This window comes from Bufo gargarizans, chromosome 7 (assembly GCF_014858855.1).
Source record: "Bufo gargarizans isolate SCDJY-AF-19 chromosome 7, ASM1485885v1, whole genome shotgun sequence".
NCBI lineage: Eukaryota > Metazoa > Chordata > Amphibia > Anura > Bufonidae > Bufo > Bufo gargarizans.
In genome coordinates this window covers 18756994-18784588 of record NC_058086.1, presented here as the reverse complement: position 1 = coordinate 18784588, position 27595 = coordinate 18756994, and the positions used below count along the sequence as shown (strand labels likewise).

At 45.3% G+C, this 27595-nt stretch overlaps 1 protein-coding gene across 1 annotated transcript in view; it reads left to right on the top strand.

Moving 5' to 3' along the window:
* The first annotated feature begins 1834 nt into the window (after positions 1–1834).
* The window catches only part of LOC122943964 (6-phosphofructo-2-kinase/fructose-2,6-bisphosphatase 4-like), an 86196-nt gene continuing 60435 nt past the window's right edge, over positions 1835–27595 (top strand). The window contains exon 1 of the mRNA XM_044302130.1: positions 1835–2061. Coding sequence (XP_044158065.1) covers positions 2019–2061 — 43 coding nt within the window. The 5' untranslated portion in view covers positions 1835–2018. The remainder of the gene's footprint in view (positions 2062–27595) is intronic.

Genomic DNA, 27595 nt, shown 5'->3' with positions numbered 1-27595 from the left:
AATTTCAATATTGTTTCTCCATCTGCCATTAACTCTTGTGGAACACCTAAAGGGTTAACAAAGTTTGTAAACCCAGTTTTGAATACCTTGAGGGGTGTACTTTCTTAGATGGAGTCACTTTTTTGAAATTTCTATTCTAGGGGTGCAACAGGGGGCTTCAAATGGGACATGGTATAAACAAAACCAGTCCTGCAAAATCTGCCTTCCAAAACCCATATGGTGTTCCCCTCCTTCTATGTGCTCCCGTTCGGCCAAACAGTAGTTTACGACCACATATGGGGTGTTTCTGCAAACTACAGAATCAGGGCAACCTATTTTGAGTGTTGTTTGGCTGTTAACCCTTGTTTTACTCCTGGAAAAAAATTATTATATTGGAAAATTTTCTAAAAAATAGAAATTTCTAAATTGTTTCTCCATCTGCCATTAACTCTTGTGGAAGACCTAAAGGGTTAATAAAATTTGAAAAACAGTTTTGAATACCTTGAGGGGTGTAGTTTCTAGAATGGGGTCATTTTTGGGAGGTTTCTATTATCTAAGCCTCACAATATGACTTCAAATCTGAACTGGTCCATAAAAAGTGGGATTTTGAAGATTTCTGAAAAATTTCAAAATTTGCTTCTAAACCTTGTAACATCCCCAAAAAATAAAATATCATTCCCAAAATGCTACAAACATGAAGTAGACATATGGGGAATGTAAAGTCATCACAATTTTTGGGGGTATTACTATGCATTACAGAAGTAGAGAAACTGAAACTTTGAAATTTGCAAATTTTTCAAAATTTTGGGTAAAATTTTTATTTTTTTATGCAAAAAAATAACTTTTTTGACCCAATTTTAGCAGTGTCATGAAGTACAATATGTGATGAAAAAACAATCTCAGAACGGCCTGGGTAAGTCAAAGCGTTTTAAAGTTATGAGAACTTAAAGTGACACTGGTCAGATTTGCAAAAAATGGCCTGGTCCTTAAGGTGAAATAGGGCCGTGTCCTTAAGGGGTTAATACAAGGCACTTACTAATGTATTATGATTGTCCATATTGCTTCCTTTGCTGGCTGGATTCATTTTTACATCTCATTATACACTGCTTGTTTCCACGGTGGCCGTGCTTGCACACTAAAGGTAAAAGTGCCGTCTCTCTCTGATGGCTGTGACTGTGGAACCGCACATGGGCTGGTGCTTTTTCCTATAGTGTGCATGCACGACCACTGCTGCTGGATGGCCATAGGTTGAGCATGCCTGCCCTATAGTATGCAAGCACGACCACCGCTGCTGGATTGCAGGGTGGTTGTAACACTGGAAACAAGCAGTGTATAATGAGATGGAAAAATGAATCCAGCCAGCAAAAGAGGCAATATGGAGAATCACAATACATTAGTAAGTGACTTGTATTAACTTTCTCTACATGATAAATACAATTTCCTGAAGTGAGACAACCCCTTTAATGTATACAAGCGGCTGGTTATGTTCTGACAGGTATGGGGGGACTATGAAGCCACCAACATTTGTGGGGTCCATATATGTGATGGCGTAGTGTACATGGGACTTTAGGGTATGTCTGTCTGTCCTACTATAATCTGCCCCCTTATGTCGCAGCTCCCCTGGACCAGACCTGTGACGGGTCCCAGCTTTGCACTTTAGGGTTAACAGACCTCAATGTGACTACTGGCAGGAGGGGCGGGCATCCCCGCGGCAGCTGAAGGGTTACAGGCGTGGCAGGCGAGCCTCCTGTGTGTGTAAACAGAGCCCTGTGTGAGTGTGTGCGCCGGGATCCTCCGCCCATCCGCCGCCCCGTCCAATGGCCGGCCTGCGTGCGGGAGCCGGGCCCCTGGGAGGGTCTTCCAGAGCTACATTCCTCGGGTGCCCCTGCCCGGGCTGTAATAAGGAGGGGGCAGGCACACATGGCAGGCTGGTGGCAGCTGCACTGAGACACAGCTGGGAAGAGCAGCATGCAGCAGGAAGGCGCTGCCCCCGGCTCCCCCATAGCTCTGCTGACTCTGGAGGGAACGGCGCTGGTGCAATGAGGGGCAGCAACGGCAGCATCCCCGGGAGGGGGCGCAGAGGTAAGAGCTGGGCTGCAGGGGGTTAATGTGTACGTGCTGCTGGGCATGTCAACACGTGTGTGTGTGTGTGTACGGCTACATACTACATGTGTGTGCGGCTACATACAAGACGTGTGTGCGGCTGCCTTGTGGATGAGGGGTCCATATGCATCTCCTTCATTGCTTTCCTATTCTTGTGCACTGACTCCTATCATCTGTAGAAATACATGTATTATGTGTAGACATAGGAGTGTATGTATATACACACTTATATATCACATATTCATATACACTTCCAGGAGGTGTATTCCTCCATGTCCCGCGCCCTATATTCCCGCATCCCCTGGAGTCGGTACAACAGGTTCAGCCTGTCCGCTGTGTGCGCCGCTCCTCCTCCTCCTCCTGGTTTTACCGTGTGTCACCGTGTCCCTCAGTGGGGCCTGCAGACATAGTATTACATGGCGCACACACATACTGCACGCGGTTTTTGGGTCCCTCTGACAGGGATGCTGTGGTCCCTGTAGACAGGACGGTGACTGGAGTGACGTGCGCCTCAGTCACTGCGAGGCGTTATTTGCATGCAGATTCTGAAGGGTGCTGGCGGACCAGGGGCACGGGGGGCGTCGTACAGTTTGGAGGCTACGTGTTGTCCTTCTGGATTGGATCGGCTTGCACGCCCCCTGTGGTGGTAAACACCAGCGGCCCGGCCCCGCACACACTGCCTTTGTTTACTGCCTCACAGCACTTATGTACGAGTGTCAATCCCGACAGACTGGATAAAGTTTGTAGAAAAAAAAGAAAACACCACAAAGTAACTGCGCTGTATTCTCTATCCGCAGCATGCTCAGACTGTATAAAGTTTGTAGGGAAAAAATAATAATTAGTATTTATACGCGTTACATCTCAGAAGACTGCATCAAGGTTTTTTTTTTTTGTGGTGGTGGTGGGGTCTGTGAACTGTGACCCCTGCAGATACCGCCATTGAGTGATACTAGCATAAGAATCTCCGACTGAATCCAAATATTTTTAGGTGTAGATCATGTATAGGGTACACTGCCCCTTCCATCAGGGAAGAGACCCCTAGTACTACATCTCTAAGGTGTCACGCATAAAGCTGACCCGTGTGCAGAGCCAGCGTCACACTGAGACCCTTCAGATTCGTATTGCGGAGCCATTGGCTCTCAGTGTGCTGCTACATTGTGCATCCAGACCACAGGGAGATCTTCCTCTAAAAGCATTGCATCGAGAGAAGAATCCGCTAGGGGACATCTGAAGATAGTGCTGCTGTCGGCCATCTTTGGAATTCCCATAGATTTTGAAGAGGGCAGCTGTGTGCACGGTCGACCATGGTTGACCACCCCTCTTCTTGTGTCTGATCAGTCCCAGTGGTCACTCCATTTATTATTTGCTCATTACCTATCCTTCTGGGACACTCCCTTTAAAGGAGATGTCCAGGCTATATATATATATATATATATATATATATATATATATATATATATATATAATGACCTATCTTCAGGATTCCGGTCTGGCACCCCCCCCAGATCAGCTGTTTGAAGAGGAGGTGGTGCTCCATGCGAGTGTCTCTTCCTAGTCATTACAGTGCCCGTCATCTCCTGTGCAGTCGCGGTGTAGTGTAATTACAAGTACTCGCTCATGTTAGCTGAGCGAGTACTCATCATTACACTGCACTTCTGAGACGACAGGCAGTGTAATGAACAGGAAGCAGCGCTTGCATGGAGCACCGCCTCCTCTTCTATTAACTGATCAGCGCCCTCGCCGATCAGATATTGATGACCTATCCTTTAGATAGGGTAACTGAACCTTTGCTGTAAACAGGATGGCCCAGGCGCCCCTCTCAGAGCACTGCTTGGATTTTCGAGGTGTGGAGTACAGATCTGAGGGCATGCTATTGCCCCGCTGCCCCGATCCCATGTATCTTCCAATACAATCTTGATCAGTCATGGTGAGGACGGCAGACCGCACCTGCGCTTAGTCATTTCCACTTCTGGGAATTCTGCCACATTGGGTGTTTACATGTAATGCCTGTCTCTTATGTAATAATGTAAATTTCATAGACAACTATATTTCTGTACCAGATCCTATACACTGCAGCGTTATGTAGTATGTTAACGGGGTTGTGCAGCGATAGGTCATCAATACCTGATCGGCTGGGGTCCCACAACCGACACCCCCGCCGATCAGCTGTTTGAAGAGGAGCGAGCCTTGCTTCCTGTCCATTACACTGCACTTTGTCTCGGAAGTGCAGTGTAATGATGAGTAATTGGTAGTATTTGTAATTACACTACGCCGCCGATCCACAGGAGATGGCGGGTAGTGAAATGACCAGGAATCGGTGCTCGTGTGGAGCGTCGCCTCCTCTTCAAACAGCCATTCAGCGGGGGTGGTGGTTGTCAGACCCCCACAACAAATATTTAGAGATTTATCAAAACTGGAGTAAGGGAAAACTGGCTTAGTGCCCTTAGCAACCAATCAGATTCTACCTTTTGGACCAGTTTTGATAAATTTCCCCCGTTATCTTTACAATTGGTAGAACTACCCCGTCTCCATGGAAACAGTTGTTTTCTAGAGGTAGCTGCCATCTTGGTGAGTCTTCATTACTAGATATATTTTGTATATTACGTCTGAGAATTGATCATCTATTTCCTCTGTTTCCCTTTGGCTATCCTTTTGTCATTCTCATGACCCCTGTAATCTCTTTAGAGCGGCATGTGTGATCAGCCTATAAATAGCTGTCCCAGGACACCAGGCACATGGCATTCCTAAACTATACTGTAGTGAGGACCCTGTGATGGAGCGACTGTCTGGACGTAATACTGGGCGGTTTTTCTTGCCTCTACTAATAATATTTGGAGAGCTTTTATCTCCTTACGCCATTTTTCTGGCCAAAAAAAGTCATGAACACCATGTTTGCCACTTTTTAAACACCATTGCAAAAAAATGTTGTAGTCAGTGAGGCTTCCACCCTCGCCAGTTTTTTGAAAGGTGTCCTTTGGAGCGATCACATTTATCTTCTCTTACCCCAGTTTTCTGGCAAAAAAATAAATAAAAAATGCTGAAATTTACAGCAACTGCGAGCTGCTGTAGATTTCAGATTAGGAGCACAGACTGCCGGCCGATGCACTAAACATGACAAGGCCTGCGTCTCGCCATAAATTAGGTGCATCCTCCAGAGAATATCATAGACCGCTATAAAAAGCTGATCTGCCCCTAAGTTACTTGCTCTTTTCCTGCCGTCTCACAGAGGACGCAACCAAAAACAGGCGACACGCTGACCTATAGTTTGACAGAAGATTGTAAAAACTGGAGCCATTGTGTGACAAGTCTGTGTGTAGCCCGCCAGTATTTGGTCAGTGTTTTTAATTAGTATTTGGGCCCATGCACAAGGCCGTAGTTCTGGTCCACATCTGATCCGTGTTTTTTGCGGATGTGATGCAGGCCCATGTAAAAAAACGAAAATCTGAAATCGTAAAGTACACAATGACCTCTTTCTAACAAAGCTAGAACCAGCCCTGTACCTCACATGGGTCCAGATCTCCCCATTCATTGATCTGCTAGATTTATATCAAGCTGACAGCTCAAGGGGAGTGTCTTCTCTGCTGCAGCTCAGGGGGCGTGTCCATGCTCTCCCTATCACAGCTCAGGGGGCGTGTCCATGCTCTCCCTATCACAGCTCAGGAGGCAGCTGAAGGATTAAAACAGAGCATGTGCGACCTTCTCAGAGAGCAGGATAAGAAAAAGACCAAACAGCAGGTGGTGCTATAGAGATACATTTTATTGAATATCTCACTGGCTATGCTATATTTTTAAATTCACACAATTGCAAAAGTATTCAGATCCAGGTGCTGGCTTAAAAACTGTAGAATATGTTTCGTGGTACAACCCCTTTTAAGCCCGTTCCGTCTGGCCCTGCAAAAAAAAATAAAAAAAAAATAGAACATCTATTCTTTTCCGTTTTGCAGACAAGGATAGAACAAAAAAAAAAACTATGGCATGCACTCAGCTGGGATCTGTATTTTGCGGATCTGCAATTTGCGCACCACAAAACACTTGCGGCTGTGTGCATGAGGCCTTAATCAGGTCCAAACCAGATGTTTGTTAAAAACACAGAGAAGGCACAGAACAGGACGTCTGTCTGTTAAAAACTAATGACTTCCCAGTCAGGATTGTCTCCAACTGCATTCATGTTTGCCCAATTTTGGAAGCGGACTTGGGAATCATTCAGACAAGTATATAGAGCTGGGGACATGCACGGCTAGATCGCCGCTAGCATGTCCGCAATATACCTGTCCTATAGGGCTGTGTGCTTTTAATTTCTTTAAAAAAGGATTTTATACATATGTAAATGAGTCTTGTATGTGTCCAAGGGGTTATACGAACCTTCCTGGTGCCCAGCCATGCCCGCCTGTGAAGGAGCGCAGCACTGCCTATGTCCTCCGAATATCCTCCTTTCATCAACTATAGATTGCCGTAATCTCGCGATGCGCGAACTCACGCATGTGCAGTGCCGGTATAGTGTTCCTTCCCTGTGCTGGCATCAGCCTCAGGGAAAGAACTGCGCATGCGCGAGCTCGCGCATCGCGAGAATTACAGCAATCTAGCTGTGAAGAAAGGAGGAGATTCGGAGGACCTAGGCGGTGCTGCGCTCCTTCACAGGCGGGCGTGGCTGGGCACCAGGAAGGTTCGTATAACCCCTTGGACACATACAAGACTCATTTACATATCTATAAAATCCTTTTTTAAAGAAATGAAAAGCACACAGCCCTATAGGACAGGTATATTGCGGACATGCTAGCGGTGATCTAGCCGTGCATGTCCGCAGCTCTATAGCCCAATACTTGGTGACAGCATCCCTTTAAAGTCAACCGGTCCATTCGCATTTCAGTTCTTTTTTTTTTCCCCAGGCCATCCCATCATGCACAATCTTCATCCGTTTTTTACTATGATGCAGCCAGTTTAGATCAAGGGGACCCAGGTTTGCTCTGGAGATCCGGCCGACACATGGAGCGAGTGTCCCGGGCTGCTCGCTTTCATGTGCGTGATCCCTTTATTTCTAAGTTCCCTGACAGCTCATTATCACTCATTTAAGGCTTATTTTTTATCACTTTGATCATAGTTTAGTTTACATGAGTGTTCGGGAGCTGTCGGGGAACTAGAGGTAAGGGCTACAGATTGAGCGGTCAGAGCAGCTCTGAGGCTGATTCACTGAGAAGCAGTCTGTACATGTAGTGAAAATGTTTCATAAAGCCCTACTGGAGAATTAGTAGGATGCAGTAAAAGAAGGTGTCCATAGTCGAATCCACAACTTGTCAATTTATGCTGCAGATTCCCCCCTTTGCAATGCATAGGGAGTAATCTTTAGCAGACCTGCAGCAATTACACATGCAACACATGCGGAGTTTGGAGTTGATGCGTTGGTGGAAGATGCTCCTCTCATGCACATCACCAAGCGTCACTCAAGAGGGTCCATCTTATGGACTCAAGTCTACATGTGTTGCTTCCGTAAGGACCAGTTCATATGGAGATTTTTTCAGCGCTAATTTTGGAGCGTTTGTGCCTAAAAAAAAAAAAAAACTCCTCGAAACAGCCCCCCATTCATTTCAGTGGAAAGCAACACTTGCTTTTATTTCCACATGGAAAAAGCAACGTAGAACAAAGAAGCAGCACGTCTTCTCTTGGGTCGGGATCCACGCTGAATCTCCCTTTGAAATGAACGGGAAGCATTAAACAGATCCATGTGTGTCCATGCGTTTTCTGCGTGGTTTTGGTGCAGATCGGTGCCAAAAACCATGAGCTGAAAATGCAGTTTTGTATTGAAGTGCACATCTACTGGTTAAAAAAAACTTGTGCGAGTTTTGTAGGCAGATTTTGAAAATCCGTTGTGTGAACATACTCTAATGCACAGACTACCCCAGTAATGCTATACACTACAGATTCTTATGGTACTTCTGTGTATCTGTAAAAAATCAGGAAGACATAGAGGTATAGTATGGTCCTATAGAGGGCTGAAGATATTCTACTGATGTCAGAGAAAGAAGGAACGATTGCAGCCATTAGGGAATTATTGGAGATTGTTGGACATCTTCTCCACTGCAAACAACAGGCGTTCTTCATGCACAAGGTAAATGGGGTTGATGGTCACCTCATGGATCCCCGCTGCTGTCCTGGTGCTTACCAGGTCCTCGCTGGGGATGGCTTCTCAGACGAGCACTGGCTGCAGCGGCGACCTGTGTCTCCCAGGGATTAGCAGAGCCGGCCTTTCTGGAAATTTCCTGCACGAGGAGGCGCATTGGTTCCACCTCTGAGCTCTTTACAGAGAACTTTGCCCCCAAAATGTTCCACTTGAGGTTCCTCTTAAAAGATTGCGAAGTTGGCAAAGGTCAGAAGATGCACAAATTTCTGCACAATGTGAAGAGTTTTTGCAACAGTATGAGTATAAAGGAAGTAGTTTTGGCACAGAAAGCTGAATACACCCAGTTTTAAAGTAATGATGAAACAGGTTTTCTAAGCAGTTCTGATGATAGGATGATGAGCAACCAATAACCCGCGGTCATCCTGAAGGGTCAGGCACCTGGAGAAGCTGCACAGGGTCCCTGCAGCGGACATGTTCATGTAACGTCCCCCAGAGCAGGAAGGGATCGGTGATGTCCATGTAACCTGTTTGGAAAGGAGTTGCCTCAATGGGATGTCAAACTGCTGTACCCAACAATTAAAGGTGGCCAAATACTGTAGATAATGGTCGGCCCACAGCTATTCCTCTATATACCTGCAGGCTCAGCTTAACCAGGAAAGCATGTCTTTTCAATGGGGAGAACCTTACCCCAACAGTCCTCGCGTTTCTTTACGGATAATCTTATTTGTTTGCGCGTGAGAGGGTATGGGGATGAATGATCGTAGCAGTAATGGCTTGAAGGGGATGTACAGCCTTCTTAAAGTGATGGCCTATCCTCGGGATAGGCCATCACTAGTTGATGGGCCGGGGTCCAGAACACTTATCCAATTAGCTGTTGGGTGTATCCCCATCAAAATTGTAGTGGACAGCCCTGGTCACTGCAACGCTGCTGCCATTGACTTAGATCTCTTGCACACGGCCATGTCCCCCATGGCTGTATTGCAGCCCACATACAGCTGGTCTGCAATACATAGGGCACCAGCTGTGTGCATTCCGCATTCACTTGAATGGGTCCGGAGATACGGAAGCACTACGGAGTGCTTTCGTGGGGTTCCGTTCCGTGCTTCCGTTCTGCAAGTTCTATGCTTTTGCGGAACGGACGGATAGTGGACCCCATTCAAGTGAATGGGGCCATGATTCGCATGCAGCATCCCCACGGTCAATGCCCGTGCATTGCGGACCGCAATTTGCGGTCGGCAGCACGGTCACGGCCAGCACACGTTCGTGTGCAAGAGGCCTTAAGTGGGAGCTGCACTGTAGTAGCACTCTCCCTCCACTACAATGTTGATATGCTCTGTACCTCCAGCAACAAGTTTCGGTGATTGGAGCTAGACCAAATAGCTGAACAGCGATGGTGCAAGGTGCCAGGTCCCCACCAGTCAGCCATTATAGGCCATAACTTAAAGGTTGGACAACCTCTTTAATGCATCTGTCACCTCTGCTAACAATTGGGCAGTTATCAGGAGCGAATGGTTCATTGATAATTGCCCGTGCTTCTGCCCGCATGGCCTTATCTATAGTGAGTATTATTTCCTACGCCATCTTCTCCAGGAATTTGTGTCAACTATAAGTGCCCATATGTGCTATATCACAAACAGTTGGCTGATATCACATCCTCCATAATGATTAAATAAACTATCATCAGTTCAAATACTGGTCGCCCCAGATCTTCATTTATTCCATTTAATGAGTTGATAGAAAGTAACATAAAGGGATGGAGTAATAAATGCGAAAGAGCAGATGTCCTCATATGTTTGTCTTCATAAATCCAATCAGTCATTACTGCTCCCACGCAGCTTGTCATCCAGCTTTAGGCCTCATACACGTGACCGTATCAGTTTTGCGGTCTGCAAAACACGGATCCCAGTCGCGTGCATGCCACCATTTTTATTCCCCCCCCCCCCCCCAAACGTCTGTAGAAATGTCCTATCCTCGTTCACAAAACGGACAATAATAGGACATGTTCTATCTTTTCTGCGGCCCTATTGAAATGAATGGGTCCGCATCCGATCTGCAAAAAATGCAAATCATTTTGGATGGAAAAAAGTTGTGCGTGAGGCCTTATCAAGATATAAAGGCTCGTGCACTGGGCAGAGCCATACTTGAAGGTCCTTAAAGGGGTATTCTGGTTACATAGTTATCCCCTAACTATTAGATCGGTGGGGGAACTACTGCTGGGACCCCAACTGATCACAAGAACGGGAGCTCCATACTCCCTGCAGCCCCCTGAAATGAACAGAGCGGCTGATCGGGCATGTGCGTGGCTGCTCCATTCATTTTTATGAGTTCCAGAGATGGCAGAGTGCAGATAGAAGTGAATGGAGCAGCCGAGTGCATGCCCGACTGACTGCACCGTTCATTGCAGGGGGTACAAGGCCCCCCTGTGATTTAGTGGGGCAGTGTCGCTGATCTAATAGTTAGGTAGGGGATAACTTAATGTAACCGGAAAACCCCTTTAAATTCTTTTCCAGCAGACTGTTTCCATGTCAAACATGGCACATTTTCTCTTTTGTGAGATGTGGTGATGGTCATATTGGTGATGTGAATGAGATGGCAGAACCTTTTAGCACTTTATAGAGTAGGACATAACAAAACTTTTCTAGTCTTGAGTGAAGGTTGGCTTCACACATAGGTTTTTGCTGACTTTTCTGCACTTTTGCATTCTTAGCGGCGTCCTCCAGTTTGGACTCTTCCGTGTCTCTTGTCACACATACTGGAGAAAAGGCCCCTGTTTTTCCAGACTTTCAAGGAATTTACAGGGGTAACGGCTAGTTCAGTAGTGCTAGACAATGTCCCCATGTGGCACTGCCCTAAATGCCCCACAAGTCTGTTCATGGAGTCCCCATCAGTTGTTGTAGCCATGTTCTGGTTCATAACAAGAAGTCAATCCAGCAGACAGGAGAAACGTCTCCAGGTACTTGTGTCCACATTACAAATATAAAGTTTTGCATTAAAAGGCCATATGCATCTCAGGCAAACATGGCCGTGATCCGAAGAACCCTTGTATGCCTTGGCCAGAGTTTCAGAAACCTTTTGATCAGCTGTGGTACGCGGGTTTCATGACGCCCGTAGAAGTTAATGTAAGTTACAGAATGTTCTGAGTACAATATCAGACCTATCCTCTGGAAAGGTTATCCATATATGATCAGTAGCAGGTCTGACTCCCCTGCCGATCATATGTGAAAGAGGTCTGAGAGCTGCAGGCTCTTCACAGCTTACCAAGAATAGCGCCACACATTGTATATGGCTGTTCTTGGTATTGCAGCTCTAGCCCACTCGAATGGGATTGAGCTACAAATAAGCCATGTGACTAATGTACGGTGACATCACTGGCCTAGGAAGAGGTCCCAGCACTCCCTGGAGGGCCGCAGCCTCTTCAAACAGCTGATTGGCAGGGGTGCTGGGGGTCAGTCCCCCCAACGATCTGATATATTGATGACCTATCCTGAGCACGATCTGCTCCCTAGAAACGATTTATTGTAGTGCACGAAAGATCAGTTCACCTGATCAACAAGCGTTTTGCCCATTCATCATGTGATTGGCGGCACATTTACATGGGCAGATTAACGGGAACTAGCGTTTGTAATTCATTCCCGATAATTGCTTTTAACAATTGTGTAAATCTTCCTTGAGACCCCTATTCACGCAACCGTATGTTTGGTCCGCATCCGATCCAAATTTTTTTGCGGATCAGTTGTGGACCCATTCATTTTAATGGGGCTGCAAAAGATCCAGACAGCACAACGTGTGCTGTCCGCATCCACACATCCGTTCCGCGGTCCCACAAAGAAAGGTGGGACATTTCTGCAGAAGTTAAAAAAAAAAAAAAAAAAAAAGGTATCTTTATTTTATTGTACTAGTGGAGTACACAATATTTATTTATTTTTAGCTGGGATCCGTGATTTGCCAAAACCACCTACGGCCATGTGCATCAGCCCTAAAGCTTCGGATACGTAGTTTTTTGGAAAAGGTTTTGAGACAGATCCGCCTGCAGGGTTTTCATCCAAAGGATTTAAAAGGAATCTGAAATAGAGGGCGGATTTATACTTCTCTTTTGTGGTGGATCCACTTCTGACTAAAAATCCTGTAGAAAAAATCTGCCTCAACCTCCTCCAAAAAACAATGTGTGGCCGCACCCAAAGAGTTAAAAAGATAGGTCATCTTCTAGCTGAATATTTCATTGTCACATGAAGACTATATTTATCAGTAAAGCCTCCACGTGGGCCTACCCTGGTGTGCAACAGACTTTGTTTTTGGTTGTTTGTCTTGTTTTACTATCCTCTTTTGATGAGCTCATGATATGACGTAACAGTCCTCGCAGAACAGGTATCAGCTGTCAATTAGCAGAGTACAGTGCATGACTCTGAGCAGGTTATCCTTTTTCTCATTCTTTGCCCCCTTTTTTCTCACTGAAAATGTATCTATTTTATTGTACCAGTTTGCACTAGTGGAGTACACAATATTTATTTATTTTTGACTCCTCAGATTGGTGGGGATCTGATTCAGCGGCGCCCCCGCCGATCAGCAGCTGAAGCCCATTGTTGATGATTGGTGATGAGTGGACTTCGATCCCAATTTTAGAATAAATTTGATTCGCAGCAAACCCAAATTTCTTCTTGCTTCACGGTAGTGAATTGATTTAACCTGAAATTGTGTAAACAAAATAAAAATAAATACTTGCCTGATCCATTTGCTCGCGATGGGCCGGCCGCCTCCATTAAAGTCTACTTTCACACTCGTGGTTTGGCTTTCAGTTTGTGAGATCCGTTCAGGGCTCTCACAAGCGGTCCAAAATGGATCAGTTTGCATTCTGAATGGAAAAGGATCTACTCAGAATGCATCAGTTTGCATCAGTTCAGTCTCCATTCCGCTTTGGAGGCGGACACCGATACGCTGCTTGCAGCGTTTTTGGTGTCCGTTTGACACTGAGCCAAACGGATCCATCCTGGCACACAATGTAAGTCAATGGGGACGGATCCGTTTTCACTGACCCAATCTGGCACAATAGAAAACGGATCTGTCCCCCATTGGCTTTCAGTGGTGTTCAAGACGGATCCGTCTTGGCTATGTTAAATGGATCCGTACATGATGGATTCGCACAAAACGCGAGTGTGAAAGTAGCCTTACTTAAAGATCTCGGCCAAAATTCCATGCACGTATGAAGTCCTCACCGGCCCGTCCGTCACGAGCAAATGGATCAGGTAAGAAGTATTATTTATTTTACACTATTATTCTTGTCAGATGCCACAATCGGCTATAAACTCGGCATCTGAGGCGTGGGGTACAATGACTGAGCGGTGCAATCGCTGCTCCCTGTCATTGCACCCACTACTTACAAAGAAATGCGCTTTGTGACAAAGTAATTCACTGCAAAGCGGATTTCTTTGTAAAATTTGAAGCAGCTGAATCAAATTTTGCAAAACTTTTCTCATCTCTGTTCATAAAGTATTATGTTTGGCCAGAATTTTTCCAATTCAAGATGGTTTCATGATATAACTTTATCGTTATGTGACATACACTTTTCGAGCGGATTGTTATGAAATTGACCCTTGGGGCTGAGCACCTATATGGCAGCCTCTGACCCCCCCAGCTCCACAATTATGTGTAAGAAAGGTGCATTACAAATGTTTGTTGTTGTTCCCACAAGTATCTGATAAAAGGGGTTTTGTCTCACTTCAGCAAGTGCCATTTTCATGTAGAGAGAGTTAAGGCACTTACTAATGTATAGCAATTGTCCATATTGCCTCCTTTGGCTGGATTCATTTTTTTCCCTATCATATTATACACTGCTTGTTTCCATGGTTACGACCCCCCTGCAATCTAGTAGTGGTGGTCGTGCTTGCACACTATAGGAAAAAGTGCTGACCTCTCTGGTGGCCAGGACCATGGGAGCCACACATAGGCTGGTGCTTTTTTCTGTAGTGTGCAAGCACGACCACCACTGCTGGATTGCAGGGTGGTCGTAACTATGGAAAGGAGTAATGTATAATGTGATGGGAAAATGAATCCAGCCAGCAAAGGAGGCAATATGGACAATCGCAATATATTAGTAAGTGCCTTGTATTAACTTTCTCTACATGATGATAAATGCCACTTGCTGAAGTGAGACAACCCCTTTTAAAGGGTGCCTAATTTGTCCCTATGACCCTGGCTGACCTGTTACATGTGCACTTGGCAGCTGAAGACATCTGTGTTGGCCCCATGTTCATATGTGCCCGCATTGCTGAGAAAAATGAAGCTTTAATATATGCCACAGGTCATCCAGTGTCATAGGTACAAATCTTCTGAGATGCCCTTTAAGAGGGTCACACTTAAAATCCATACCCCAAAATGACTATATATCTATGATCAGGACGGTGGAAGGGACACATTGCACGTGCCCCAAGCTTCAGGACTCGTAGCAGCGCAGAGTTAATATCCTGGTTGAGAGGTGGAGACAAATGTGTCACAATGAAGAAGCCTACAGATTTGGGGATGAGTCATTTACAGAAGAACAGGCGTTTGGTTGACCTACGTGCAGTCTCTATGGAAACTGTCTCCGAGCCTAGCATTCTTTAGGCCCTTAAAGCAACAGGTACATGTTGTTTTTCCTCTCCCTGTTTGGTTCCTTCAACCTCCTACCAAACATGAATGTGACCAAACTACTCATGGTAATGAAGCTGGTCACACAAGAAAGAAGGAAGTAACATGAAATTCTTCAGTGACGGCAGATCACACAGGCCGTTCTGAAGCAATACTGAGCATACCCAGCTCTCTGTAAAGAGACCAGTCTACAAAGAGTATTGATATTGAATAGTCCATCAATACTGTGAAGCTGGAGTACCTCTTAAAGCTGCCTGGAGATGGAGCTTTCGCACTTTTCAGAATATCTTGTCATCTTCTTGCAGACCAATCCTTCAGCCTGCTCCTTCTTATGTAGGTTTCTGGGCATTGCGTTGTATGGGAACCAGTACAAAAACTACCCACTGTAGGTGTAGAAGATGTGGCTGGACCCACAGTGATTGAACACGCAAAAGTTCGACTGACAGCTATTGAGCGTTTATGGCAGCCTTAAAGGGGTTGTCTGACCTGACAACCCCCTGACAACCCCTTTAAACATCTCTAGGACGGAGGTCCCAAAGTGACCAAGAGCACACTGCTCATGCAAGGCCACCCTCTATTCACTTCTGTGGAAGTGCCGAAAATTGTCAAACTCCACGCTTAGATATCTTCGGAAATCCCATAGAAATGAATAGAGAGCGTAATGCGCAAGCGCGACCACCACTCCATTCATTTCTATGGACCTGTCAGAAATGGCAGAGTCACCGCTCCCTTAGAAATGAATGGAGGGCGGCCGCTCATGAGCAGTGTGCTCTTGTTCACTTTTGGAGTTCTGTTCTAAGGATGGGTGCACGCCTCAAAGGGGTAGATTGACCATAGACCCTACAGTGAAATTTCCAGGTGGGCCGATGCCCCAGGGGGCCACCGAAGTCCTCCTCTCTGCCGCTGACTGGGTACATAATGAGCCCTCAACAGTAATTAACGCTGTGAGAATCAGGTACTCATGTACCCAGCCACATGCTCTTCTGAATTTAACTGCTGCTGTGATCTCCCTTCCCAAGCCCCCTGCTCCATAGACAACTGAGTTCCGGCGCTGAGTTCCGTCCTAGGGGCTCAAATCCGGAAAAGAACTGATCAGTTTTATCCCCATGCATTCTGTATGGAGAGCGATCTGTTCAGGATGCATCAGGATGTCTTCAGTTCAGTCTTTTTGACTGATCAGGCTTTTCAGAAAACCGTAGCATGTTGTATTTTTACCTCCGGCCAAAAATCCTGAACACTTTGCCTGAACGCCGGATCCGGTCTTTTTCCCATTGGCTTGCATTAACACCGGATCCGGCGCCTTGTGTTCAGTCAAACCGGATCCAACTTTTGCATGTTAAACCCGAAAAATGTGAAAAAAAAAAGTTAGTCCATAAATGGCTGATCCGTTTTTTCCAATGCATTTTTTCATTGTGATCAAAATCCTGATCAGGATTCAAATGTAATCCGTCTTCACACGTTTTTCCGGCGGGCAGTTCCGATGTCTGAATTGAACGCCGGATTTAAACAACGCTAATGTGAAAGTAGCCTAAGGCTAAGTTATGCTTTATTGCTTTCTCTGGAGAGTATGTGTTCGGTTCGGTCTTAGACTCAATTCTTGAAAAAGCAGCTGATAAATAGAAAGGGTTCCCCTGAAGAGAGTAAAAAGAAGCCCTTTCGTGCCTTTAACCCTCAGTCTAGATCCTACAGGGGCAAAGGGAAATTGGGGAGGTGGAGCTATCAAAAAGGGGGGGGGGGGGCAGAGGTTTCCTGCTCAATCCCCAGAATAAACAATCCGACAAACAATGACGCCAAAGTTGAGGGAAGGTTGAGAGGTTTTCTATCCCAGTGGCAATCCATGATCCAGAATCCTTGGGCCTTGGAAATTATATTTAAAAAAAACTGTTACAGGATAGAATTCTCCTCAACCCCTCCAAAGAAATTCAGAATAACTTCACACAGCCAGTTAGAAAAGATTTGGCAGGGAGTCCTAGAATTTATAGACTCAAAAATGGTAAAAGTCCCTGAGCTAGAAAAGGGAAAAGGTTATTATTCAAACCTTTTTCTAGTCCAAAAACCAAACGGGTCTTCCCGTACCATTATAAATCTAAAAGGGTTAAACAAAGCCATTACCTACAGAAAATTCAAGATGGAGTCTAATTCTTTCATTATCCCTCTAATCAAAAATGGAGCTTTCATGTCATCCATAGATCTAAAGGACGCCTATTACCACGTCCCCATGCACGTCAACTCTCAAATACCTCTATCACCAAAAGATGGGGCGTTTCTGTTCCCTAAATCCCAGAGAAGAGCCATGGGCAGTCTACGCCTTTTCAGTCAGGTGTACCTGGAACCTCGCTTACGCTTTTCCTCCCTGGGCCCTAATCCTGCGGTTTCTGCAGAAAATAACCAATCCTGTAACAATAATACTGGTGGTTCCCTATTGGCCAAAAATAAATTGGTTCCCTGTCCTGAAGGCGTTAGCCTTGTAAGAGCCTTGGAAAATACCTCTCCAGAAGGACATTTTATCACAGGGACCCATCCTTCACTAAAATCCCAGCCTGTTCAAATTATCAGCATGGATCCTGAGCGCGAGGTCTTAGAAAGTAAAGGTCTTTCAGATAAAGTTATTAATACACTAAAAACCAGTAGGAAAAGTGTTACTTCTACAATCTATCTCAAGATCTGGAAAAAAAATACTGCAGTTGGCTGGCACAAGATTCACTAATACATTCTTCCCCGAATATTGAGGAGATTTTAGATTTTCTCCAGAGGGGGCTGGATATGGGCCTCAGACCCAGTACACTTAGATTTTTTTTTTTAACCATAAATTGACATTATACTTGGCATTCTGTATTAAAGAATGCTATTTTCCATTATAACCATGTTATAATGGAAAATAATAAAATAAACAGAACACCCAACCCAAACCCGAATTTCAGTGAAGAAGTCCGGGTTTGGGTCTGGGTACCACATTCAGTTGTTTTTTTTCTCACGAGCGTGCAAAACACAGAACGGGAAAAAAACAGCATGCAATCTCAGTCAAAACCATCTGAAATTGTGTGCCTACTCGCACGATTTTCTCTGAACGCACCTGCATCGTATCCGGCCCTCACCCGCAACGCCCGTGTGAGAAAGGCCTAAGGCCCCTTTCACACGGGCGAGTTTTCCGTGCGGGTGCGATGCGTGAGGTGAACGCATTGCACCCGCACTGAATCCTGACCCATTCATTTCTATGGGGCTGTGCACACGAGCGGTGATTTTCACGCATCACTTGTGCGTTGCGTGAAAATCGCAGCATGCTCCTCTTTGTGCGTTTTTCACGTAACGCAGGCCCTATAGAAATGAATGGGGTTGCGTGAAAATCGCATGCATCCGCAAGCAAGTGCGGATGCGGTGCGATTTTCACGCATGGGTTCTAGGTGACAGTCTATTCACTGTATTATTTTCCCTTATAACATGGTTATAAGGGAAAATAATAGCATTCTGAATACAGAATGCTTAGTATAATAGTGCTGGAGGGGTTAAAAATAATAAAAATTAACTCACCTTCTCCTCTTGTTCGCGTAGAGGCCGGTCTGTTCTTTAGCTATGGGCTGAAGGACCTGTGGTGATGTCAGATCACATGCTCCATCACCATGGTGATGGACCATGTGATTGGAGCATGTGATCTGATGTCACTTCAGGTCATTCAGCCCACAGCTAAAGAACAGACCGGCATCTACGCGAACAAGAGGAGAAGGTGAGTTAACTTTTTTATTATTTTTAACCCCTCCAGCACTATTTATACTAAGCATTCTGTATTCAGAATGCTATTATTTTCCCTTATAACCATGTTATAAGGGAAAATAATACAATCTTCAGAACATCAATCCCAAGCCCGAACTTCTGCGAAGAAGTTCGGGTCTGGGTACCAAACATGCGCGATTTTTCTCACGCGAGTGCAAAACGCATGACTATGTTTTGCACTCGCGCGGAAAAATCGCGCATTTTCCCTGAACGCACCCGCCTCTTATCCGGGCAAAAAACATGACGCCCGTGTGAAAGAGGCCTAAGGGTTACATAGCATCATAAATCAATATAATGCTATGTGACTCCCGGCCTGACCTGCCAGGTGCTGCAATGTGGACTCTCTGCAGGAGGAACGCTCGTCTGCAAGGGGCCTAAAGGCCTCTTTCACACGAACGATATGGATTGTCTCAGGATGCGTTCAGTGAAGCTTGCACCATTTTGCAAGCAAGTTCAATCCGTTTTGTCTGCAATGCGTTTCTTACTAAAGCCCCATTCACTTCTGTGGGACTAGGGCTGCGTGAAAAAGACAGAATATAGAACATGCTGCGATTCTCACAACGCAGAAATGAGGTGGAACAAACCCAGAGCCATTTAAATGAATGGGTCAGGATTCAGTGCAGGTGCTATGTGTTCACGTCACGCATTGCACCCTCACGGAAAACTTGCTCGTGGGAAAGGGGCCTAAATGTTCTGCCATGTTGAGGATGGAAGAATCAGGCATTTTAGAGAAAATAATCATAAAGTGGCCAAGAGAGAAACTGAATGAGTAGGTTGCAGTACCAAGAAGAGATGGGAACTTGGGGTTTTCATTAAATTAGCGTAAATGACTATTGAAATCTACTCCATTCAGTGGCTGGAGTAGATTTTCAATCTAAGTGCAGGGGCTGGAGGAGGATGCACCTGATTTAAGACCCCGTCATAAATTGGACGCATCCTCTGGCCATGCAGGGGAGTAAAAAAAAAGTGTAAAACACCGATCTTTGCCCTAGTAAAAAAAAAAGTATGGCCGCAGAGCTCCATTCAGTCTCTGCCATCTTCTACCGCACTACAGAGTACAGCATTTGGCTATCTTCCACAGTCCCATGGACTTTTTAATGGATCTTTACAGCCGTCAAGGGACACAGCTCACCATTCTCATGATCAATCGAGGCTCCAGTGGTCGGGCTATCACTGATCAGACACTTGTCACCTCTCTTATGGGTAGGTGAGGAGTGCCCGTTTTGGTACAAACCCCATTAAAAGCGTTACACTTGCCTAAAAAAATCCTTGAAAAGCAATAACTAGAAGCAAGTCCTACAACTGGTGAGCACATTTAGGCTGGGTTCAGACCTGAGCGTACTGAACGTACGCTCTGTATGCGCGATTGTACAGGCGTTTGTACTCGCGCATACAGAGACAAGCGAAAGCCCATTGTCGCGCGTTCCCACTGAAGTCTATGTACGGGAACGCGCGACAAGACGCCCCAAAGAAGCTCCTGTACTTCTTGGGGCGTCGGGTGTTTTACAGCACGATCATACGCGCTGTAAAACGCTCAGGTGAGAACCATTCCCATAGGGAATCATTGGTTCTTGCCTGTTGAGCGTTTTACAGCACGTAGGAACGCGCTGTAAAACGCTCAGGTCTGAACCCAGCCTTACTGACTCTAAAGAGGAATTTTGATTGCTGAAGATAAATTGTAATTTACTTATTTTTCTTATAATCGCTCAGCGCCACTTATCACCGAAATGATGCAAGGTGCTAAGAATCCAAGACTCTAGCAGAGGTGGTGTCACAGTTCCCAAAAAAGTGATTCACATGAGCAAATTTGATGGTGATTAATATAGAAACATAAAAATAAAAAAAACAATCCGTACAAAGTCATTTAGGTTGACGTTCTATGAAATGTGTTTTTAGGTCAGACATCCGAGTTAGAGTAAGGTATGAAATGGCAAAGGACGGTTTCTGTAGTGAAATGGTTAATTATACATGGGAAGTCTCTTGCCGTGTGGGATATTCAGGCATATAGTAGTCTGGACCTCCGCCAACACCAATCCTTGTGACCTTTCCTCTAATTCCATGTAATAACAGCTCTGGAAAGACACCAGCTCTTCACTAGCAGGTTCTAACACTTTTGGAAAAAGACAGCTCACGCTGGTAATCACGTTGCCGTCCTGGTGACCTTCAAGCCACGGTTATCCATAATGCAGACTACAGGCTGCTCGTACTACAGTGGATGCTGTGACACAGCCTTCATCCAGAAAGCTGCCACTATACGCTCCTCAAGACCCACCTCGAGAGAGGTCTGCTACATTAAAGGGGTTTTGTCACTTCAGCAAATGGCATTTATCACATAGAGAAAGTTACTACAAGGCACTTACTAATGTATTGTGATAGTCCATGTTGCCTCCTTTGCTGGCTTCATTCAATTTTTCCATCACATTATACACTGCTCGTGTCCAGGGGTTGCTACCACCCTGCAATCCAGCAGGGATTATGTGCGCTCCCACGGTCCTGGCCACTAGAGAGGCCGGCACTTTTTTCAGTAGTTTGCAAGCATGTCCACTGCTGCTGGATTGCAGGGTGGTCGTAACCCTGGAAATGGGCAGTGTACAATGTGATGGAAAAATTAATCCAGCCAGTAGAGGAGGCAATATGGACAGTCACAATACATTAGTGAGTGCCTTGTATTAACTTTCTGTATCTGATAAATGCCATCTGTTGTGAGACACCCCTTTTTAATATCTAGATTATATCTTATATGGTATTGTAAACATTTGGATGACGGATATATGTACTGTATTCTTGATGTTGGAAATGTATGGGATAAACTACATTGACATTTGCATCTAAACACAGTGGGGCAGTAAAAAGACCAAGATGCGCCAAATTTATTAAGAGAAGCAGACCCCTCCTGCTGTGCCTCCGTCTCTTCTCACTGTCTATATAATTTACGATTGTGTTTGTACAGTCATTCATCCCCATTGAATTTGCATAGGAAATTGCATTGTCATAGGAAGATATCCTTTTTATGTCTCATTCACACAACCGTGGGGTCGCCGTTCCCATGCACCACCGCAAATTGTGATCCGCAATGCTCGGGAACCAGTCGTGTGACCTCTATGCTGTGGTGCGGACTTATTACCTTGAATAGGTCCACGATCCACAAAATATGGCAGAAGATACGACATGTCCTATCTTTTGCGGAGCAGAGGCACGGTCCTGGCATAAAAGAGCTAAGCACCTAAATGAATGTTTGCTCATTTGTTGGCTGGTCGCTGAGTAACCCTGTGCAACAACTGGGCACGGGTGCTCTTATGAACGCTCATTTGGCCACAATCATTGGTCCTTGTAAAAACGCTCAAACAAAGGGGACATGCTCACATGAAAACTTCTGTTGAAAGGTTTGCTGAGCAGCTGAGTGGATAAGCCATGGTGGCAGACGTCCAGTTTCTTGTGCCCGGCGTGTATTCTTCTCTTCTGACCCGTAGCTGTTTGGCTGTTGTTCTTTTGGATGGGGGAAAGACTAATTAATTATCGCATTCTGCTTGTTAAGTTGTTCGTTTTGCTTGTTATACTGCACTAGCAGAAGGACCCGGCTTCACACGGGTATATATCCTCTATTTGATTTCATGTTTGTGTGTGTCGTTTAAAAGATATCAACAGTAACCCACATAACAGTGACCTTCACCCCCCCCCCCAGTATCCCGCCTCCTTAAAATGGGACTTCCACAGCAGCCCACCCCCTTGACGTTGACCTCCACAGCGGCCCGCCCTCTTAACTGACCACCACGGTGGTCTGCTCCCTTAACAGTGACCTCCACTGTTCCCTACCCCTTTAACAGTAACTTCCACAGTACCCCACTGCCTTAACAGTAACCTCCACATGCCTGCCCCGTTAACATTGACTTCTACAGTACTCTATTGCCTTAACAGTGACCTCCACAGCGCCCACCCCTTTAAAAGTGATCTCCACAGTAGCCCTGAGTGGTGTAAATGTGCCACCATGGCCTGCAGTGTCTCCAGACTTGTGTGGATGTCATTGGTCGACAGGTGCAAAGGATCTTGATGATTTACGTGCCCATGTGCATTCAGAGTGGCAGAGCCTTCCTCAGACAACCATTAATAACCTCATTGATGGCATGCTAAGGTGTGCAAGTATTTCAGAGTGTGGCGCTCATACTACTGTAGATACTTTATAAGTTTAGATGTTTTGAATATTGTTTCCTTTTGATCGTTTACATTTCTTTAACCTATCTATCGATCAATTGATTTCCATAGTTCCAGGAAATGTAATTCTTGGTGTTGCAATTTCAATGTTGAGGGGTGTATGTTCCCAACAACAAAATACCTTTGTGAAATGCAGATCTCAGATTGACGTCCTGTCAATTATCTGGATATTGGTTTTAAGGGGATTACAGGGGTTAAACCACTCTAGGCTGGTCATACACAACACATGACTGCTGTTACCCGTCATGCGTGTTCCGCTTGCCTGAGCACACTTGTTATTTTAGTATGAGGAAGGATAAAGTGTATGGGTGTGAGGGGTGTTATTTTTTTTATATAGTTTTATTTTGTTAAAGAGTAACTAAACCCTTGACTAAAACAAGATGTCCCTAATACGTTTTTCTAATATACTTTATTGGATTTTGTATTTTTATTAGACTTTTCCCTACCTAAAGCGCATAATTCCCTGTGCGCTTAAAACAGACATTTCTGTACACTGTCGACTGCTTAGTGCTGTATGGAGGACGGGCTGTGAAGTTTGTAAATGGGGCCGCAGCAGCATTGCGTACGGGCAGGAGCGCATATTGCTGCTCCTGCCCGTGCTCCACGGAGGTATACTAACTCCTGGCTTGTACCCATGTGCTATGCCAGGATTAGCTGAGCGGAGCGGGCTTTTGCCTGCTCTGCTGAGGCAAAGTCCACAACAATGGATTTCTATATTTTTTTTGGGGGGGGTTAAAGCTTCATTCACACGTCCATGCTTAAATATTAGAAAAGGTGGTCAGTGATGCCTCCGTGAAGATGCCCATGAAGGATTCATGTGTGATCTGTGTGTCTGTTTTGTTGTTTTCCTGTGTGTATCGCGTGTTTCATGGACACTGCAGCTGAAAAATAATTTTCAAAGCATCTCATCCTAATGATCCGTGAAACACGGATAGCATCCGTGTTTTTCACAGACCCCTAGACTATAATGGGAGTTATGGATCCATGGACAAAATGGAGCATGCGTCTGTGCTAAAAACACGGACCGCAATTAACTGATTAAAATGAATGGGAACGTGTGCTGTCCGTGGAGAACACTTGCAGTAAATCACACATGTGGAACACTGACGTGCGAATGAGGCTTAATGCTGGGGTTCTAGTCTGCTCCATTTTTGATGCAGAGTTCCAAATCCCCCAGTTATGAACTTTAAAGGGGATTTCTGAGATTCAGCTATTCTATCAGATCGGCAGGAGGGTTGGTGGTCGGACACCTGGGATCGGCTGTTTGAGGAGGCCATGCCAGTCAGGTCTCGTTCATCGGTCCCATGACCTAGGCACAGCTTACTCCTATTCAAGTGAATGGGGCTGAGCTGCGGTACCAATTACATCTGATTTTAAATAATTAGATCGGCACTCACAGATATAAGGGTCACGCAGATGCAACAAAAATTAAAATGTATTATCCTAAAATTCCCTATATATAAATATTAACACAGTATGTATCCACTGAGGAAGGAGTAAGACCAGATATTGCACTCCGAAACGCGTTTGATTCATTCAAATAAATTGGTCTCCAGTGCCATCTGAAGACTAAATAACTTTAAGAATACTGTCGGCAGTGAACATCTTTGAAAACATCAACCTGATATGAAGGTCAAGCAAACCTTCGCTAAAGACATCAAGTAACCAGGAAGTGAGACACAGAGGTAATCTCGCGATAACATACTCCTGATACTCGGGCAATGAATGAAACTCACGCCAACAGCACACGGTAATTCGGAAGCCTTTGAATATACGAATAGAAACGTAAGGCCGAAAAAATCGCGAGTACTTCATGAACGTTGTTCCATCGTGCCTATATTGAATCTTTCGGATCAGAAAGTCCACATAAAAACAACATACGAATTTTTGTATTGTAAGGCCGAAAAAATCGTGAGCACCTCCTGAATGTTGTTTCACTGTGTCTATATTGAACTTTCTCGATTAGAAGGTTCGCATCAATACAACAAATTTTCCATCGATAAATATCTATGAATATTTAACACTGGCCGCTTAAATAAGCGAGCATACTGAACTTCTAATTCACCAAGTTCTCACCGAACGTTTGCTCTAGGGCTCTTTCACACCTGCGTTATTGTCTTTCGGCATAGAGTTCCGTCGTCGGCGCTCTATGCCGGAAGAATCCTGATCAGTTTTATCCTAATGCATTCTGAATGGAGAGAAATCCGTTCAGGATGCATCAGGATGTCTTCAGTTCCGGAACGGAACGTTTTTTGGCCGCAGCAAATAGCGCAGCATGCTGCGCTTTTTGCTCCGGCCAAAAAAACTGAAGACTTGCCGCAAGGCCGGATCCGGAATGAATGCCCATTGAAAGGCATTGATCCGGATCCGGCCTTAAGCTAAACGTCGTTTCGGCGCATTGCCGGATACGACGTTTAGCTTTTTTACAGTGGTTACCATGGCTGCCGGGACGCTAAAGTCCTGGCAGCCATGGTAAAGGGGAGCGGGGGAGCAGCATACTTACCATCCGTGCGGCTCCCGGGGCGCTCCAGAGTGACGTCAGGGCGCCCCAAGCGCATGGATGACGTGATCGCATGGCACGTCATCCATGCGCCTGGGGCGCCCTGACGTCATTCTGGAGCGCCCCGGGAGCCGCACGGATGGTAAGTATGCTGCTCCCCCGCTCCTACTATGGCAACAAGGACTTTAATAGCGTCCTGGCTGCCATAGTAACACTGAAAGCATTTTGAAGACGGATCCGTCTTCAAATGCTTTCAGTACACTTGCGTTTTTCCGGATCCGGCGTGTAATTCCGGCAAGTGGAGTACACTCCGGATCCGGACAACGCAAGTGTGAAAGAGGCCTAAGCTCTCCTAACAGAATTGTGTAACCCTTTGAAAATCATCCAGCTACTTCTGTCTGTTTTAAAGAGACGCAGCTATTTATGTATGAAGTTTGATGTTTGCACAACTGATCTATCTAGTATAATATTTGAAGAACCTTCAGTCTCATAACTAAGACGTATATGTGTGGATCTAACCAAAATTATTGTATATGAGCCTCGGATTTGATACAAAATCATTCTAAGAACCATCCAGGTTGATTATTGTCTGTACAATGTTTTTAATTTTTAATAATTGAGTTTTGGCCAATACATACGGTGATCGCGCACCTAGCCAGGATTCCCTATAATCAGTAGAGCCACCCCTTTTTGATTAATACCAATTACATCCGCTATACACTGTACGGTGCTGTGCATGAGAGGCTGCGGCGTTCACTGGAGCGCCATGGCCTCCTCATACAGTTGGGATGGGGGGGAGGCGGCAAATGTTGGGCCCCAGGCAATCTGATATTAATGACCTACTTTAAAGATAGGTCATCAGTATCTGAATTTTGGAAAACCCCTTAATAGGAAATATATCATGTATTTTTTATTTTTTCAAACAAGCTGTTTGAAAATGATATCGTTGTTACATTGATTTAATTTTCGTTTCATTGGATGTATTAGTCAAATTAAAATATACACTGACCGGTTATAACATTAATACTACTGAGAGGTGAAGTGAATAGCACGGATATTATCTTGTGACAATGGAAACTGTCAGGAGGTAGGATATATTAGGCAGCAAGTGAACAGCCAGTTTGATGTGTAGTCATCTGCTTCTGTTTCCATTGTGTATTTGGCACTCCACAAGGGTATGCTCACAGGGCAAAACAGGGGTAAAGGTGCCTCTCATCCCTCCTGATATATGGGGGACCTAGAGATGGCCACAGAGCGCAGCCGTTAGTACTTGACCGTCCCAGCTCCTGATTAGTCAAAGGGCTCGCTTTATCATAGACCAGCGGCGTATGCCAATCTAGGATAACTTGTGCCCTGCTGGAGGTTGCACCTAATTTTCAGGAAAGTGGCGAAGGCTGTGGACAAACACCACTTGCATAAAAAGTGGCAAGTGGTGCTAAAGTCCCAAAAATGCAGTTTGACTTTTTCACGCCAGAAAACTGGGGTAAAATGTAAAATAGGCCCATAGACTGAAATGACTGCAACAAAAAATATTAGGAACTGAACCGGCACAGAATGTGCGGCCATTCCACAAATGTCCTATTCTTGGCTGTTTTTGTGGACCAGAACAAGCATTTCTTTAATGGAACCCGTGATAAGTGCGGGATGCACATGTCCGATTTTTTGCAGATCAGAGTTTGTAGACCACAAAATGAATATGGCTGTGTGCATGTAGCCTTACTGACATGAGTTCACAAAGATCTTACCCAATTACAGGCAGGGTCACCTATCTGTCCAAACACTACTCCGATGCCTCCACTCTGTGCCAGTCATTGCGCTGGTTGCTTGTACACTATATAGAATCCAATTTAAACTGCTCTTCCCAGTGCCGCACCCCTACATCTCCTCCCTCATCTCTGCCACCCATCCCATGCTCCTTGCTCTGCAAATGACTTGCGTCTGAATTCCACTATAATCCGAGCTGCCCCAGTTCTCTGGAATGCCCAAGAAATAAGGTTAAATCGCAATATACACAGTTTTAAGTGCTCCCTAAAAACAAGCCTTTTTTTAGGGTGGCCCATCACATCCCCGGATCTAACTCCTTTCCATATATAGCCGATTTATAATTTCCTGAACCTGATCCTCCACCAAACTCTCCTCTGCACCCAGAAGCACTTTATATATTGGCTGCAGACCGGCTCATGCAGCTTTATATCTGCTCCCCCTATTCTCCCAAGATGGCTGGACTATCATACATAACAAGCACTTTTACCTTCTGTGTCGCCCCTTTCCCCTCCTAGATTGTAAGCTCTTGCGCGCAG